We start from the raw sequence: 19,007 nt of genomic DNA on the forward strand, positions 1-19,007 counted from the left end.
CCTTTACAATATCATTAGAGGGGTCAAAAGGTTACAAGTATAGCTTGAGAGTATGCTTTTATTTCTATATTAATCAGGTACGTTCTCAAAATTTCCAATTGCCCCTGTTTAGTATTGAGCAGTGAGAATAGTTAAATGTACTTTGGTAATTTTAACTAATTATCATTTGGTTAAGGCCTTTTTGGAAGTAAAATTATCAAAGTACTTTTTATTGTCCGGGCTTTGCAACACCAATTATGGGCAATTTGATAATTTAAAATTTTTTTTGGATGATGTACCTTAATGATATGAAATCTAAAAGCATACACTTAAATCTAATTTGTGATATTTTGACGCCTTCAGTGATATTGTAACAGGTGTTAATAAAATGACTCATGTTCCAATGCTGATATTTTGTTGGAACAGAGATCTAAATATGTACATGGAGCTCATAATCCAAGTTGAACAGTTCAAATAGAAGTTAAATAAAAAGTTTCAGAATATAGTTAAAGAAACAATGGGTGTAACCTAGTGACAAAGACCCCAAGGTGATGAAGGCTAGATCGTCACCGTCCATCGAGTAATAAAAAGAGATGGTTGCTTTCCTATGTTAAATTTGGTCCAACATCACTTGGTCCTAATCCTATTAAAATAGAGACTATTTTATCTCCCTTAACACAGGAAATAAATATACATTGCGTAGGGATTGGGCTTGGGCTTGAGTGGTTAGCAGCTGATGTCAAGCAATGCTATATTTCAAGTTCGATTCCTACCACTACAATACCCCAAAAAAAAAAAAAAAAAAAAAAAAAAAAATTTATAAGCGGGCTAGTCAATCCTATCAAATTCAAAATTCCATTGGACTCTTATCTCCTATATTGAAATGGGTTTTCTTTTTGTGGCTGTGCATTAGAACTTGGTAGCGTAAGGAACAATAGTAATATGGACCATGGACCATACTATACGTTCCCACATTCTTTTAAGGGTTTTCCAAGAGACTTTCAAAGAGCTGGCATCTAATTGAGCATATGCTCTTTCATGTATTTAATCGATTTTGGAAACATTTGTCTCATAAATTCAAATATCACAAGGTTAGGCCTCATAGAATATGAAGCAGCAAATAAGGAAATTGAAGGGAAAAAGGAAAAAGTGTAAACATTATTTAAGAAAAATGGTTTGATTGGGCTGAGGCCCTATCAAAGTAAGCAAAGTCCCAGCTCATAACTCATAAAAAAAATTTCAATTCAAGCATTGGAAAACATTTATCTTGATCATCTCGGCTTGAATATTATCGTTGCAAAAAAAAAGAAGAAGATTTCAAGCTCTAAAAATAGTGTATATTGTAAAAATTATCTAGACCATCATTTAACATTAAAAATAAATATTCATAGATCTGCAAGATCTGTATATTTTCTTGAGTTTCAAATTTTACTGTCAGTGTTGAAAATTGATTTTAAAGCCATCTTGAAGGTTTCTGTTACTGAAAGTGCTTTCCAGATGATGATTTGAGGTGAGGCTTTATTTTGTTTTCATAAAGCCTAGGCCTTATTGAAATGACATCCTTAATTAGAAAAGCCAAAAGATTGTTCCTTACCATTTTGGCTTAGCAGTAAATATATCCATTTAAGAAGTTAAGAGTTTGAATCCTTGAAGTTTATCACAAAACACAAATGAGTCATGACATATACTTTTCATTTGAAAGCCAAAAACTTATACACCCTTGATAGGGGTAAAAGCCTATCTAGGAATATCTTCAGGATCCCAGACTTTAGGGAGGTAACCTCTTTAAACTAGGAAATAACCTATAAAAAAATAAAATAAAAAACCTGAAAAACAAGACATACACATTCTACATGTGCCTTAAAAATGTAATGTCTTGGCATTAAGCACAAATGAGCAAACTTAAGGAGTATTTTTTAGTTGAAAGCCAAAATATTATATGCTCTTGCCAGGGATAAAAACACTATTTAGGGATATCTTTAAGATCCCATATGGATGTAACCTCTTCAAGCTACTGAAAAACTAGAAAAAAAAAAAAATCGTACACATTTGACTTATTCGACATGTGCTTGCAAAATGTAATATCCCAAATTTTCAAGACTCAAGAGAGATAAGTCTAACTTATGGATGATCAAATTTAAGTATTTAGGACCTAAAAATAAAAAAAAGACAGGGTTTCTATGGGTCAACCAACTCATATGTACACATGTGTACCCCCTCTAAAATTGATCTTAAATATGGATTTTTATCAAAAAATTCAACGATTTATGATCTAGGCTAAAATAATTATGAATATGTAAAAGACAAAATTTTTTAAATTTAAAATATGCAGTTTTTGAAGATTTTTTTTTTCCACAGTCTATAGGTATTTTGGTCCAATGCACTTTAAACAAAGTTAAGAAGGACCTTTGGGGGTCAGCAGGCTCTTGCGTTTTCCACATCTAAATATCTTTTTAGAAATTGGTGATTTAGTGATATTATTGTAGATCCCAAAAATTTATATCGAAAAAGTCCTCGTCAGTAGCTCTTTTGCTTGAGGGAGTAAGTTTTTAGCTTGTTCCAGTCGGAGGGCGACATGCCCTCTGCAAAAAAAAAAAAATTAAAAAATAAAATAAAATAAAAATAAAAATAAAATGAGGACGCCCTAAGTTACTAACACTTTTGTCTGATAAGGAACTCGACCTTTGTCAACCAAGTGACGATTTAAAAGAAAATTTATCAACTAAAAAACAAAAGAGAAAATAAGTCTTCATCTCTTACTGATATATACAAACAAGGCCCAATAAGAACATAGAATTAATAAAACAAAAAGAGTTTAAACTTCAACCTTTTAAACCATCAATACTCCCGCCTTTTTTGACCGTTGAAGTTTTCCCGCCACGTTTGAGCCTTATCACTATCACTTTCAAACACCCGCACGTGCCGTGCACAAGAATAAACCTACATACCGAATATTGGATTCATATGCAATGCCTCGAATTCAACACACACGCTGCCATCGGAAAACATCTCCACCGACCATCCGTATCACCACCCTCCCCAGTGATGTAGATGGTAGAGATCTCACATTTGTGTGGGCACACGTGTGTACAGGTGGGGGGGCAGTCTAGGGGTGGCTATTGCCTTAACTGAGTGCATCATGTACGTCACCAGGCCAGGATTTTCCGACATGTCAATGCTAGAGGGGTCCACACCATCTGGCGGGGCCCATTTGAAATGGTGGAGTAAGTGCCCTAACATTGATTGGACGAGGTTGAGCCCGAGCTGAGCTCCAGGACAGACTCTTCGACCCGCTCCAAACGGTAGGAGCCTAAAGTCATGGCCCTTGATATCTACATCCTCTTCTAGAAACCTCTCAGGTCGGAATTCTAAGGGCTCCTTCCATGCAGTTGGGTCTCGTGCTATGGCCCAAACGTTCACGAGCACGTTAGAGCCTTTAGGGATGTCATAGCCACCGATTTTCACGTTTGCAGAGGCTTTGTGAGGAAGCATGAGAGGGGTTGGGGGGTGAAGGCGCAGGGCCTCCTTAGTGACGCAATGGAGGTATGGAAGGCGAGGAAAGTCGGCCTCTGTCATCACACGCTCATGACCGATGACTGAGTCGAGCTCCTCCTGAGCCTTAGCTTGGACTCTAGGGTTTCGGATTAGCTCTGCCATTGCCCACTCAACCGATATGGCCGTCGTGTCCATGCCTGCTGTTATCATATCCTGCATTTCCTAAAAATATTAGATTTTTGAAGGACAAGAGTGAATGCAGAACGAGAGGAAAAATGATCAAAATACCCCTATTCATGTGTAGAATTGAGAGAGATCGGAGTACTCCAAATCACAAAAAGAATAGAAAATGTCAACCAAGAAATGATAAAAAATATCCTTAATCATGTGCCGGATTAAGGATAAAGTATACTTAAAAATGATAAAAATACCCCTAAACATGTGTAAGGAGACAGCATGCATGCAGACAACAAACATTGTAAGTCAGGGGATCTCACACACCCAGAGCAAGCCGATGATGGTGTCCTCACTCAGGTCATACTGCTCTTGTAGCGTGAGCAACGCATCGACAAAATGTTGCTTAGCACTGCCTGACTCCCGAGCGCGCGTATGCTCGTCCATGATGGCACGAGTGAGCCGGTCCCTTCGGGCCCCATGCTTGGCAAAGGCCTCCTCCTCAAGGGGGAACATCCACCTTAGCCATGGTATGTGCTCGGCCATGGCTAGGGAGGCTCCCAGCTTGAGCCCTGTGGCCACAATGTCCTTGAATTCCTTCCCTTGTTCATCCATGATCCCTTCTGCGTTCACAAAACGCTTTCCAAATGCTAGCCTTGTGATGTTGTTGAAGGCCACAGATCCTAAGTAGTTTTTCACCACTAGGCTCTCCCCTGTTTTTCCTATAAATTCATGAAAAAAAAAGAGGAAAAAGTTTATATAAGGTTGCAACCTTAAAATGTATAACTACGGATGCACTTCAAAAATCCACGGAAAAAGTTGTTTTAATGTCCAAAACCTTTTGATTGATCATCTCGACATCGAGATATATGAATATGAAAAATAAAAAGATTTTAAGACTCAAAAATAGTACATCTTACAACATATTATCTAGACCATCCGTCCATTTTCAAAATTTTCATTGTTTATGGATCTAATTGATTTTAACCATTATTGGAATGTAACGAGTGGTAATGTGGCTTAATTGGAACATAAAGTCCATTGCACAATGGGCCTATACTATTTGTCTACTACATGTAGCATAATACTTAAAGAACGAAGAATTTAGTAGTCGTATTCCACAGGTAGTGGTGGGGACTGGGGACACGACACTCCTTCTATTGGTACTCCTAGTTTTGAATATTACATTGTCCGGGTATTGAATTTGTAATTAAAATGAAAAAAAAATTATCAAAATATCTATTAGAGATATGCTATTTAATAGCTTATCTATTTGCAACTATTCCCACTCATGATCATGTGTTTGTTTGTACGAATTTTAAAATTCAAAGCAAATTCTATCGGTAAAATGTTAAATAGTTTACATCTTATAAGTATTTTGATAAATTTACCTAAAAGTAAAATTAAATATGAAATGAAATTTTGGCTACCTAAGGACTCGGGTTCAACCTATTGGACGTATTCACTCTTATATGCTAGTCGACATACAAGAGTGATTTTGATATATATTTTGGACTTTCTACGTAGTCGATGAACATTCCTCACCACTCAATTTCACTTCTAACAATTATTATCAATAATGATTGTAACCTCTTTGTATCAAAAATAAATGGTCTTATTGTGTGTATCTGTATGTGTGTATTAAGGTATTGAAAAATACTCTTGCTAAGATTTCGTCGAAAGGAGCAAACACACATGTTGCTTCCACGGGACTATACAACCTTTTCCTTTGTTCGATACACATGTACAGCAATAACTCATCTCCACCATCCGTCAATGAGGATGGCCAGCATGTGTATCGTACATCATATGCAGTGTTCTAAAACCCGGATCGACCACGTGAACCACCAATCTGGAAAACCGGCCCCGATCCAGGATCCGACCAATTCTTCTTCGTGAGAATCGGTCAATAAAAAAGAAGAACTAAAAATATTTTTTTAAAAAATACCCAAACCTTTTACTTAAATAAAAGCCATCCATGAAAATCGACGGGCGAGATTAGTAACTTATGAAATGCCAAGTAAGCCTGGTATATGTAATGATTTTTTACTCTTTTTTTCTTTTTTCTCACTAGCTCAGTAGCTTTCAATTATCCTTTATGAACCTTTATGTTTTATTTATTTTTGGGTAAATTCACGTAGTACTCAATTATCTTAGGGCCCCACTTGGGTGATTGGGTTTAAGGGTGATTCTCAAGAAAATATCAATGTGAAACCGTCATGTATGACTCAATCTCAACCGTTGATGCCCTACCAGGGTTGGTGGCGATCTGGTCCCACTTGTTCACAAGGATGACTTTGATTAGTTTTGGCGGTTCCAAATTTCTATAAATTTCCTAGTGAAAGGAAGTTTTTTGCACCGACTTTTCGGGCTATCACACCAACTCCTAGTTTTGTGCCATTCATTGGTACAAGGGGTGGCAATAGGGACCGGCGGGTTGACCCGAATCGGGTTCAGGTCTAGGTCTAGGTGATGGACCGGATAGGTTGGGCCTGGGGTCCAATCACTTGGATCGTATCCCGACCAGCCTTTCCTTGGGCCAACCCTTGTCCCAATAGGGCCGACTATAGCACTGTTAAGGCCGGGCCGGGTAAAAAACAAATAAAAATAAAAAATAAAAAAAACTGAGCCAAACTGATAAAAGGAAAAACAAGCCAAACTAGCCCAAGCCTTAATTTTTATGGCCGAACTTAGCAGCCCACCCCTAATGTCATTAGCCCTTTTTTCAAAATTCTGTAAGCCACACATTAAACCAATGTGGTCAGATTTGCTTCGGAGTCTTCCTAGGTCCGGTGAGAAAAATGAACAGTTCGATGCTTTGGCCAATTCAAGAGAAGGTTTTGGAATGTTTTATTTTAATTTAATATATAATATATTTATATTTATATATAAAATATTAAACAATAGAAAAAATAAAAATTTAAAAATTTAAAATACTTTTATATAGGTACGTCTTTTATGGCCGAAGCAGACCCGAAGTAAACTGAAGCAGCCTGAAACAGCTCGAATTTGACCGAAGCAGAAGTATGCTTCTATTCGCTTCGATTTCTACTTAAAATCTAGAGGTTTCGGCCTCTTCGACTAAAGTGAAATGAATTTAATAACATTGCATTAAATTTCATTCTCTAATTCTAGCACCACAAACTGTTAGAGAAATGGAAAAGGAAATACCATGAGCCTAGAAAACTAGATTTGTCCAAACAAAAGGACAGTTATATCCCTGATAAAAAACATTAACATTTTGAAAAGGAAAAAGTTTATATAAGGTTGCAACCTTAAAATGTAGAATCACAAATGCACTTTAAAAATCTATTGGAAATGTTATCATAATGTTGAATAAACTTTTTAATCGATCATCTCGACATTGAGATGTATGAATATGACAAAAAAAAAAAAGTTTTTGAGTTCCAAAAATAGTGCATCTTGCAACACATTATCTATACCGTCAATTTTCAAGATTTTCATATATTTATAAATCTACTTGATTTTAACCATTTTTGAAATTTAAAAATTTTTAATTAAGTATAAAAATAGATTTTAAAATAATACTAAGAAGTTTTTATTACAGAATTACATGTTATGATAAAATTAATTGGATTGTTCAAGCTTTCATCCTTATAGAAACCGCACCTTTTTTAAAAAGACAACATTGTTTTCGTATTATTGGTAATGGGACAAATCGACACGCTTCCTTGGACCGAGTTAAGAAGTGGTTGGTAAACCTAAAAATGATTCCATCCAGGATTACATAAAAAACTAAAGCTTCAGGTTTAAGATCAATTATGACAATTTTTTATTAGAAGATGAATCATAAAATAAACTTTTTTTTTTAATCATGAACTGTTGTTATCACAAAAGATAGCAACTTCTCCATTATCTATCCAACAAATTGAATAACAAAAAGACAAAAAAAAAAAAAAACAGGAAGAATAAGTCAATTTACTGATAAAAAATAGTAAACGGATGAGCCTTGCAAGAAAGAGGCAGGATGAAGCATCAATACAAAACCTTCGTCCCGTCTTCTAGAGACAATAGTGAAAAGATGAATTATCTGGGCCTTAAAGATAGAGGTAGCCATGGACCCAGACCCTCGGACCTGAGGGGTAGACCCGATCCAAGTCCGGATATAAATTTAAAAATTGGATCTCGCGGGGTCCAAAGTTTGGACCCGAACACTATTTGAGTCCGATCAAGTGACCCATTGCCACCCCTACCCCTACTTTCAAAAAAATCCAAAGCGTGTTAGACTAAGTCTTCAAAAAAATCCAAAGCGTGTTAGACTAAGTTACATGTGCTATTATCTCATACATACATATGAATTATCAAAAATATGTTTTTTAACATTGGTTTTTCATAGTATTATTTAAATAAAATGAGAATGTCGGATTTTAAAGGATATTAAGTAAAAAGATTTTTAAAAAAAATCTAAAAAAATATTTTAGTTTCTAAAATATCAAATACAAATATTCGTATCGAAAAACTAAAAAACAGACGTATTGGTGTTAAACACCCATCATCCAAAATGTAAGAGAGAGAGAGAGAGAGAGGAGGGTTAGCACACCTAAATCGTCCAAACAAAAAAGAAACACACAGAGTGCACCCATATGATCAAGAGAGAGAGAGAGGCACGAACCTGGGCTCACACAATCCTTATAGATGGACTCCACCATGGCTGTGACCTCATCCTCCCTTATGGACCTCAAAGCCTCTAACCTCTTTGCAGTGAACAGCTCCAATGTGCAAACCTTCCTGACCTTCACGTAGTGAGGCCCATAATCGGCCCAAATGAGGTCCTTCCCATCTCTGCTAAATTTAGCAGATGATCTGCTCCGAGGCCTATCTGCCAATTGCTGGTCCTTCTCTTTGAGAACCTCTCTTGCCAAGTCTGGTGAAGAAACCACTACATCTAGAGTGCCTCCAAACCAAACAGACATTATCGGGCCATAGTGTTGAGCCCACTCTGCAAAACACCTGAACCTGACTGGTTTAATGTCATATAAGTTTCCAACCACTGGCCATGGCCTAGGTCCTGGAGGGAGCTTGTATCTTAGGCTAGAGATGAGCTTTAGAAGGAGGAAGAAGATGGTTAGGGTGAGGAGAGAGATGGTGGGTAGAGAGAGAGAGGAGAGTGGAGAGAGAAAGTCCATTGTGTTGGTGGTGGTGCACTGCAAGGATTGGGTTTTGGGGGTATTTATGTGTTATGAATTTGGTGGTAGGTGAGGAATTCTGCTTTGTGTGTCTTTCGCCTTTTCTTTTTCTCTATTTTTAATTGATTTCATATGATAATGAGGAAATGGTGAGGTGCCGTGTTCTATTTTTCTCTCTCTTCAAATGGTGCTGTCTCTCTCTCTCTCCCCTCTCTTTCTCTCTCTTCAATAGGTGCATGTCCCCTCTCTCTCTCTCTTCAAATTGTGCCATACCCCTCTCTCTCCTCTTCAAATTGTGCCATGCCCCTCTCTCTCTCCTCTTCAAATGGTGCTATGCCCCTCTCTTTCTTTCTCTCTCTCTCCTCTTCAAATGGTGCTATGCCTCTCTCTCTCTCATGAAAATCACCTCATCTTTTGTAAACACTCATTTCCCCACCAACCCCCTGCATCCACCGCTGGTTTAATCAAAAGCTCAATAGAATAATTGCCTTCATATGAAAATAGTTGAAATTTCATTACAACCAATTGTGTTTATAAAAATTATAATTTATAATATTTCTCTGTTTAATGATAGTATCATTCAAGAGAGAGGAAGAAAAGGCATGTATATATTATTTCCTTTTTTGGTACTTACTATCATTGGATATATAGAGATAGAGAGAGAGAGCAAAATGTATAATCCCGTTTTTTTATTACTTATACACACCATTGGAGAGAGAAATAGAGGATATATGTATTATCCCTATTTTTTATTAATTATCTCTTGGGAGAGAAGGTAACGGTATTTCTAATTTTATAGGTGTTTTATATCTACAAAAATTTGTAAAGAATTTTACTAAATGCTTTCTATGAATGGTGACGTCCCTTTCCTACAGTAACGACCTATACCCCGCAAACTACCAAATTTGGAAGGCGGTTCTTTCTCTACACCTCAGGACAGTCCATGCATAGGACCAAACTTTAATCAGGGAATTTTTGGTAAAGGGAAAAGTTTATATAGAGCCGAGGCTCTAAACAATCAAATTAGAGCTTACCTAAAAAGTTTTACTAGAAGAGGCTGTTTTGATTCCCAAATATCCTCAAATTGATTTTCTCGACATAAATATGGGGAAAAAAAAAAAAGATTTCAAGTTTTGGAAATAGTGTATTTTGTAAGGCATTTTTGGACCGTCAATTTTCAAGATTTCCAAGTTTTTATAGATATGTCGATCTACACTATTTTTTAAGCTTTAAACTTTATATATAAAGATGAAAATATATTTTAAGTCTATCACAATGATTTTCAATATTGAAACTACATTTCTCGATACTATTTCAAGGTTGGCTCTAATTTGGTTGTTTAGAGCTAGGCCCTATACAAACCACACCCTTTAGTAAATACCTATAAAAAGATGAATTATTTAATAGTAACTTCTTAAAAGTATTCCAAGACCAAGACCAAGACCATATGTTTTTTATGGGTTTTTGTGGATTTAAATGGTAAAATTTTAAATTGTTAATTTGAATTTGATCATTTTTCTAAAATTTATAATCCCATGACAGCTCAATATTATGGTTTTGTGTAACTTTCGAAAAAAAATATTATTAATTAAGGTGGGTTTCAAATCCCCATTTCAAAAAATTCTTTTAAAAATAGGTTATGAGCTTTGGTCAATACTTGTTAAATAGACCACCGCAACAATAAGTAGTTTGCCCAGTGTCCATTTACTTCCCTCACGTAAAATTCATTTTAGGAATAACTTGGTGATCCCACACCTTGGGCATCTAACCTCTTCAATCCTAGACCAACCTCGATAAAAGAAATTTCAAATTACACTCTTTATACACTTGAAAAAAATAATATCTCAAAATTTAACATACGCTATCCAATTTTTTAAGGTTGAGATCTAGGTGTTAAAAAAAATCCAAAAATCCAAAATTCAAAATTTTTTCATTTAAAATACATCCAGTGATTTTTAAGTGGTTATAAAAATTTAAAATTGAAAAAAATTCCCAATTAGTTCATCTAAGTGAGGGAGTTATATGTCAACTCTAAAGAAGACTTATTCGTGGTCACATGGGAGGATAGAGGGAGAAACTTGCCTGTAATCTGAGAGCATACAAGCAAATCATGGGAGTACAGAGTGAGAGGGCTTTTATTCAAATTGGATTTTTCTTTTAACTTGATTTTCTCAAACGCAATTGTCTTGTTTAAAACGCACACATTGTTAATCTTTAGACTCAAATGATTAATGTTATTGGGGATTTAGTTAAGTCAAAACCGATCCCATCATTATTAAATTGTAAAAATATAAAAAAAGAAATAATAGTTTAGAAATATGTAATATGGTAGAAACAATTGTCTAAAGTTGGAAAAAAAAAAAAAAAAAAGTAAAGAAATGGTATGAACATAAATAACTAACTTCTGAAGGGTTTTTTGTTATGCTGGTAAGATATTAGTGTAAATTTGAAATATTCAGAATTCAAAAACTTAAAAGCACTAAATATGAGTTTACCTGAGGGAGTAAATAAATAATATGTTCCTCCCTGGGGCATATTATCTCGTGGGACCAAAAAGAGCGAGTCCTAAATAAAAAATTCGTGGACTTTTGCACACTTCTTTGTTCTCATGATCTCACCCTGCATTTGACTGGAAACATTTCCATAGCTTTGCCCAAGGAATACAAAAATCATTGGGCGTGTATGCTATACTTCTGCTCGAGTATAACATACACCATCAGTCAAGGAGAAGACTAATTTGAATTTGATAAGATTTTGGTAACCACCTAAAAATATTTAGCTAATTATATTTTTATAATTTTGAGTTTTTTGACACTTAGATCTCACTTTCTAAAAATTCGACCGTTCTAATCAATTTTGAGGCATTATTTTTTCAAGCCCATAAAGAACACAACTTTTAAATTATTTTTGTTGAATATAACACATAGGTTGAACTCCTAAAAATGCTTTTAAATCAGGTTTTCTCTAAGGGAGTAAGTAAACACTGTGGTCCATTGGGAGCATAAAATCTTTTGGCAAAATTTCAGCACTAAATTCGTAATTGAATTTGGAAAGAGTAATCCATAATCTTTCCGTTTGTCAAGTTGACTATTGGAACCTTCGCTCCAAAGGCCAAAGCGTACTTTATATAATGACCAAAATACCTTAGTTATGTTCACTTTATTTCGAATTTAAATTAAAAATTGAATTTATGTTTTACTTGAAGTATATTTTGATAAATTCGAAAATTGTTATTTATTATTATTATTATTAACAGTGGGATTGGAGGGTGGGAGGTTATGTTGAAGCATCAATCCCCCAAGCCACCCCTATAATTTATCAAATTACAATTATAAATTGAATTTATGGCTTATTTGAAGTATATTTTGATAAATTTGAAAATTATTATTATTTTATTATTTCTAATGGCAAAAATAGAGGGTGGGATGTTATGTTAAGGCATTAGTCTCGGAATGGAGGGTGGGACATTTTGTTGAAGTATCAGTCCCCCAAGCCACCGATGCCCCAACCTCATTTCCAATATTAGGACATCAAAGACACAATATTCATTGTGGGTTTGTTGTATCTAAAAAGCAGAATTGGATTGGGTTTTAACCCATATTATTACGATTGCACTTCCATCAAATAGATGAGGGGTTCTGTTAAAACCAGTCCGATCATTAATAAAATCAATTGGATTATTTTAAAAAAAAATTAAAATATATAATATATTAAAAAATTACCCTTTATTTTGTCTTTACCGAATTGGCCAAAAGTAACCAGTCCAAACAGCCAAAACAAGCTAAATGTTGAGTTCAATTAATTTTTAAACAAACTCATTTTGTAATTTGGACTAGATTCGCCACTACCCCGATTGCCAATCAAACCAATCAAATTAGTTCATTCGGTCTGATCTTGCTATATTTTTTCCACCAATGTTTTTTTAACCAAGATTTTGCTTAAATCACAGCAATTTTTTCTTGATAAAGCATAATAATGGATCAAGATTTATGTAGCCGTTCCTAAATAATTGAAAAAAATATTTTAGGATGACGATTAAAAAATATGGGTTTCGTTAAAAAATTTGAGGAAATGAATTTTGTCGTTGGGTAGGTGCCAGATGGAATATGAAATGAGATTTACAATTTAGTTGGGAAGTCGAGGGTATTGTTGTCCAAAACAATTCTGGCAAGGTGCAGTGGTTTAGATTGACGAGGAAGAGGTTAGTGGTGGGTCAACTTGGGGATGTGGGTGTGGGACCCATGCGGGTTGGTCAGGTTTGGTGAGTGAGGACGACGCAACACGTCCAACCATGGGTTGGTGGGGGGGTCGTGTGATGACGTAGAATAACGTGGATTGTATTTGTCTTCAATCTTTTTTAGAGAGAATATATATATATATATATATATATATATATTAACTATATAAATATATTTTATATTTTATTAATATATATAGGAAAAATATATTTAAACCCTTATATATATGGTTTTGAGAAAACCACATAGTTTTATAAAGTCTATTAAGTATTTATGAAAATCATTTTAAACTAATACTATTATATAACTATTGCTTGTGGATATATATATATATATATATATATATATATATATATACTAAGTCAATTTTTTTTTTATTAAAAAAAAAACATTGTGTCTTGAAAAATGAGAGAAATACTATCGTGCACTGTTTTTTTTTAAATAACTATATGCTTTGACCCATGTTTTTAGTTATTTAGAATCTTCAATTACTTCATACTTTGAACCATAGGGAATGTTGTAGGAATGCCTTCAAGTTGTGCTTCTCTAACACATGTTGTGTTGATTAGATAACTTGGTTTGTATAAATTTACCATCAAGATGTCTAGTGTGGTTGAACCTTTGTCATAGACTTAGGTTTTTTTTCAAATCATCCAATTTAATTTTAAAATACATGCTTAGCCTTCATAAATCATTTTACCGCATTCACCTTTAATTTCCTACCAAGTCAAGTTCATGGCCACAAAAAAAAATCATATATACCATCCTATAATTTTATCCAAAATAAAGCACGACTAAAAAATATTTATTAAAGCTTTGACAAAATACTTCATTTTTGACAATTATGAAGAATTTTTCAAGAGATCATCATCACATGCAACACATCATATTATAGACATTATTGAGAGGATGGTCATCACAATCAAGTTCCATCAGAACACTCCCTGGTGCTTACATATTTGAATGAGCCACACTCATCTCTCGTGTTTCATCTTTATGGCTCAAAGCCCTTGATCAAATCACATCTTCATATGTATTACTACCTGAAGTAGTTCATACTCAAGCACAAAGAGGCACAAAAACACAAGGTATTCAAAACCGACTATTTCAAATTTGTTAATACTTATCACTTAATGCCCTTACACTCCATACATATTTATAAAACAATTACCCCAAATATAACCAAAGCATATTAAACAAAGTTATTGAATCATCTTTCCCTATATGACTGTACCATGTAATGTGGGATAGAGTTCATACCTCAAAACCATGTAGTGTGGTACCTGGCCTTTCTTGATCATCGCTTTTACTTATTTGACAAGCTTTTGTGATCTTGGAAGTGCATGCAACTGTTGGAGAATATATTGGTCATTGGTTTCACATGTCACGAAGTGTCCATCTCTTTGGCACTTAGATTCTCTTGTCTTACACCGTGAAGAAAATCTCTTCTTCATCCCATTATTTCAAATATCATAATTTCAATTCTCCCACTGATCTTTAACGTTTATATGCTTCCACTAAGTCTCTTTATATATCTATTCATTTCGAAAAAACCAATATGTTTTTATGGGTATTATATTTCTTTTTCTTTCTGCTATTTCCGGATCGAATACTCTTCGCATAGAGTCTCTTATTTTGCTAACTCTTCATTACATCTCTCTGAAGTTGTATTATAATAAACCATACTCATGGCACACTATAAAACCTTTTAAAATGAGTCTTAAAAGTCACTATAATTGAGAATTCAAGGATGTGTCTTAACATGCCACATCTTTTAATTTACTGTAGCATAGAACATGAGCATCCCATGATAAAAAATATAATATATGTAAACTCATAAAAAGTTTATCTCCGAATCCTTTTGAGTATTGAAATAGACTAAAAAATATAAAATAATGCTCAGTTCTATTCCTAAATCATACCATATAGTGATTCTTCGTTTCAGTGACCTTTAGGTCACAATGCAATTTTTTCAGCAGAAAATCAGATTAAGCACCTCTCAATAAAAAATTTATTTCTCTCAATCCTCAAAGAAAAGAATTTCTTTTTGAAATCTTTTGTGTTTAAAATTAGACTCAACCAAATCATAACATCATAGTTTGAATCACAACTAATACTTTCCTTCAGAGAAATAAATAAGTGACAATCACGTCACAAAAGAAATCATATTGTAGAATTTCAGGATGAATACTATCTAGGCAAATTATCTTTTCTCTCTGCCATAATAGAGTTTCCCTCATTATGTTCTTCATATCTCTACTCCAAAATAGCCCAGAATACTCATTATACAGAGTGACTTTTCAGTGTTAGAATAGTTTAATAATTCTTAACCGAGGCTGTATTTCTTGACCACAAAGGTTATTAGCTTTCTTATATCTCATTTCCAAGCTTGATCTCAACCTCAATAAAGAGAAAAGACAATTAATGACATCAAATATCAATAGCTCTGATACTAATGAAAGAAAAACCTATGTGATCTTTTATCAAGCAATACATTTTTATTTTTTTCACCCCTTTCTTTTGGTAAAAGATCACTTACAGGTGGTCTTTATTATAATAAGATAAAATTCAAAATAAAATCAACATAACGATAAAACCATTATCTTAACAACTAGATGTCATTGAAACAACTATGCACTGTGCTTGAGAATAAAAGATAAGATTGCAATAACCAAAAAGAAGAGTGCCGGAGATTACTTCAACCGGGCTTATTATACCCCACAACGAGTCACCACCATCCGATGGTGCGTGATCAACGGTCTAGCTTCAATCTTGAACCGGAAAAACAAATTTCGGCCAAGCTACACCAATGGAACATGAACCCCTTTAGATCATGAACTCAAACATTAGGTAAATTCTCTTAGTAACCTAGTTTGAAAGAGACTGATTCTCTTTTGCTAAACTTTAAAACCCTTAGCCATAAATTTATATTTAAAAGATAAGAGAGAAGAACTTCATAACCTAAACCCTTAGGTTTTTTAACAATGTGAAAGAGAGAGATATCAAACATAAGAGAGATAAATTTTTTTAATAGAGAGAGATAAACTTTCTTAATAGAGAGAGATAAAAAGATAATGTGTAGAGATTTTTTAGTAGAGACAATCCTTTTTTATAGGCTTTTAATAAGATTAGGGTTTCTTAAGGTTTTATTTGGCTTGCATCTTTTTGTGAGGCTGAACATAGACCATCGATCAAGGGTAACTTGTGGGGTGAGAGATCTGAGTCATCCATTCTATAGATGGGTCATCAACATTATGGAAGGTGCATGAACTATTATCCCTCATTCCTAAACTAATTTCCTATCAATAGAAATTAAATAAATTAAATATAATCAAAATATTATGCATACCATAAATTAGCCCAAGTCTGCTAAATCTTTCTACAAAATCTTTCAAAAATATATCATGTTAATATTTACTCAATATCTTCCAACCATATGGCCACATGCCATATCACAAAAAATTAGAAAGAGAATAAGGGTGGGGCGTACCACCCAAGGGAGGCACTTATGAGCCCCACCTTCTAAAAAAATATGGCGGGCCCATGTGCACAATGGGCCCCTATGATTTTTTTATATATTTAAAATTAATAAAAAGATTTTAAAATATTATTTTAATAATTAAAGAATTGTAAAATCAAATATATTTAATTTTATAAATCTAAAAATTATAATTAAAATATCCAAGGGTTCACAAAAATTCAAATAATAATCTTAAAATATTTTTAATCATAAAACAAATACAATTAAATCAATTTGATAGGAAAATGATTCATATGGTTTATGAATCAACAATCATAGGGTACTCTCACCTTCAACTGTGGACTACAGACCACACTTGTTTTATCAAACCGACCCAATGTTTTTCATGACCCACAGTCCAAGCAGGGACTCATTAGCGGGTTACCAAAGTCAAGCTGATGAATCAAGGGGCCACAATCCTAGTCTGTGGATTACAGGTCCCTCCTAGAGACAAGTCAAGGTCACCACGACCTGATGCGACCACAACTCTATGACGCATAGGGGTATCTCTCGTACATGCATACGCTTCACCCAAAGGTGGATATCTGGCTTTCCCAAATGATCAATTAATATGCATGCCGTGTGATGAAACATTGATGAGGTTTTGGCCCCCGTCTCAGTAGGCCACCATCACATATAAGGGTCACACAGTCCCTCGGCTCACTCATCTGGGCATGTTCTTGAACATCATCAAGGGTTAACCCATAAACCTTCATCGGTTTGTTCTCTATGCCCAAGTAACATGGGTTTTTCCCAACTGACTGGCCTAGATCGTTAAGCACATATCGATATCAGCAAACCATCGTTTGCTTAGTATGGTCCACGAGGGACCACACTTCAACTGAGTTCATAGTCAACTATATCATTTCATTTTACAAGCATTGATAAGGCCTTTAAAGGCCACATAAACCCAACAGATCTTTCAATATATTATTTGGGCTATTAATTTTCAATAGTTTCAAGTGTTTATATATCTGCTCAATCTAACGATATTTTTTAAGCTTAAAATTAAAAATTAAATTAAATTTTCAAGCCATCACAAAGATATTTGCTATTAAAAAATATTTTCACATTATTTAGGAGATCATCCTTCTTTGATTGTTTAGGGCCTGAACGATATCTCTAAACAGTTGAACTCTTATACATATTCTCCTAAATTTTATCCTAGATTTGATTTTCAGAATTTTACTTGTCTTTCTATGATAGGAGAAATTGCCTTAGCTCTTATTCTTGGTTTGTAAAGAATATATAGAACAAAATTTAAAAGGTGCGGTTTCTATAAGGTTGCAACCTTAAACAATCCAATTAAAGCGCACCTTAAAATTTTATCATAACATGTAATTTTGTTGTAAAAAATTCTTAGTATTATCTTAAAATCTGTTTTCATACCTAATTAGAAAATTTTCAATTTCAAAAATGATTAAAATCAAGTAAATCTATAAATATATGAAAATCGTGAAAATGGACGGTCTAGATAATGTGTTGCAATATGCACTATTTTTTAGATTCATTTTTTTTTTTTTTCATATTCATAGATCTCAATAACGAGGTGATTGATTAGAGGGCTTTTTCAACATTAAAACAACATTTTCGATGAATTTTTTAGGTGCATCTGTGATTCTACAATTTAAGGTTGCAACCTTATATAAACTTTTCCCAAATTTAAATGATTTTGATTATATTTGGTATAAACTTACAAGGCCTTTGAATCTTTGATTATTATTATTTTTTAAAAAAATATCTTCCTATGTCTCTCACTTTCTCTTGAACGTGAAGAGAGAGAGAGAGAGGGAGGAGAGACTGAGGGGAGAGAGATAGGAAAGTCGGAGAGAAGAGGTATGGGGGGAGGGAGAAATTTGGGAGGATGGCTTTTAGAAATAGCATGTCTTTTTTAGATTTGTTTGGCCTAAAAAAACATGTTTAAATAAGTTTAGAAGGTTAGAAGAAATAAAATCTATAGTTTTTATGTCTTAAGATATTTTTTAAAATTTTGGGTTTATTGTGAAATGAAACCTAAAAATATGATTTATGAAGGTTTTTTGTATATTGGGAAACCAACGGGTATAGAATTACAGGTGCAAGCTATCTCACAGATCCAGATGATGCGAAGTCTACATCTGGATATATGTTCATGTTTGGAGGGGGTGCAATTTCTTGGAAATCAAAAAACCAGGATGTGACGAAATTGTCCACCATGAAGGCAAAGTACGTGGCGTGCTGTTTGGTGATCGAGGAGACCGTATGGACTAAGAAATTTATTAATCGACTTGACTTTCACTTCGTGCGTTGTGAGGCAGCAATAATTTTTTGCGACAACACGGTGACGATATGCGTATCAAAGGAGCCACGATTCCATAAGAATTCCAAGCATATAATGAGGTGATATTGAAAAAGATCGAGATTCAGACAAAGAAAATATTTCAGTAGGAGCACCTGCTAGTATTTGATATACTA

General features: G+C 34.1%; 1 protein-coding gene across 1 annotated transcript; it reads right to left on the reverse strand.

The window, feature by feature from the left end:
* Positions 1–2,716: 2,716 nt before the first annotated feature.
* On the reverse strand, positions 2,717–8,810 carry CYP98A3 (cytochrome P450, family 98, subfamily A, polypeptide 3). Its single transcript, XM_006836161.4, has 3 exons — positions 8,282–8,810; positions 3,976–4,370; positions 2,717–3,687 (listed from the first exon to the last, which is right to left on the reverse strand). Exons 1-3 carry the CDS (start codon positions 8,793–8,795, stop codon positions 3,043–3,045), a joined length of 1,554 nt encoding a protein of 517 aa, XP_006836224.1. The 5' UTR covers positions 8,796–8,810; the 3' UTR covers positions 2,717–3,042.
* Positions 8,811–19,007: the final 10,197 nt, after the last annotated feature.

Source organism: Amborella trichopoda, chromosome 1 (genome assembly GCF_054954075.1).
Source record: "Amborella trichopoda isolate Santa Cruz 75 chromosome 1, AtrichopodaSantaCruz75HAP2 v2.0, whole genome shotgun sequence".
Taxonomy (NCBI): Eukaryota; Viridiplantae; Streptophyta; class Magnoliopsida; order Amborellales; family Amborellaceae; genus Amborella; species Amborella trichopoda.

Excerpts from the sequence above, each read along its gene's own strand:
- CYP98A3 (XM_006836161.4), bottom strand. The coding sequence starts at position 8,795 with ATGGACTTTCTCTCTCCACTCTCCTCTCTCTCTCTACCCACCATCTCT. Across the intron at positions 4,371-8,281 it reads TAAGGATTGTGTGAGCCCAG|GAAAAACAGGGGAGAGCCTA; the intron begins GTTCGTGCCTCT and ends ATGAATTTATAG. Across the intron at positions 3,688-3,975 it reads CCATCATCGGCTTGCTCTGG|GATATGATAACAGCAGGCAT; the intron begins GTGTGTGAGATC and ends TAGGAAATGCAG.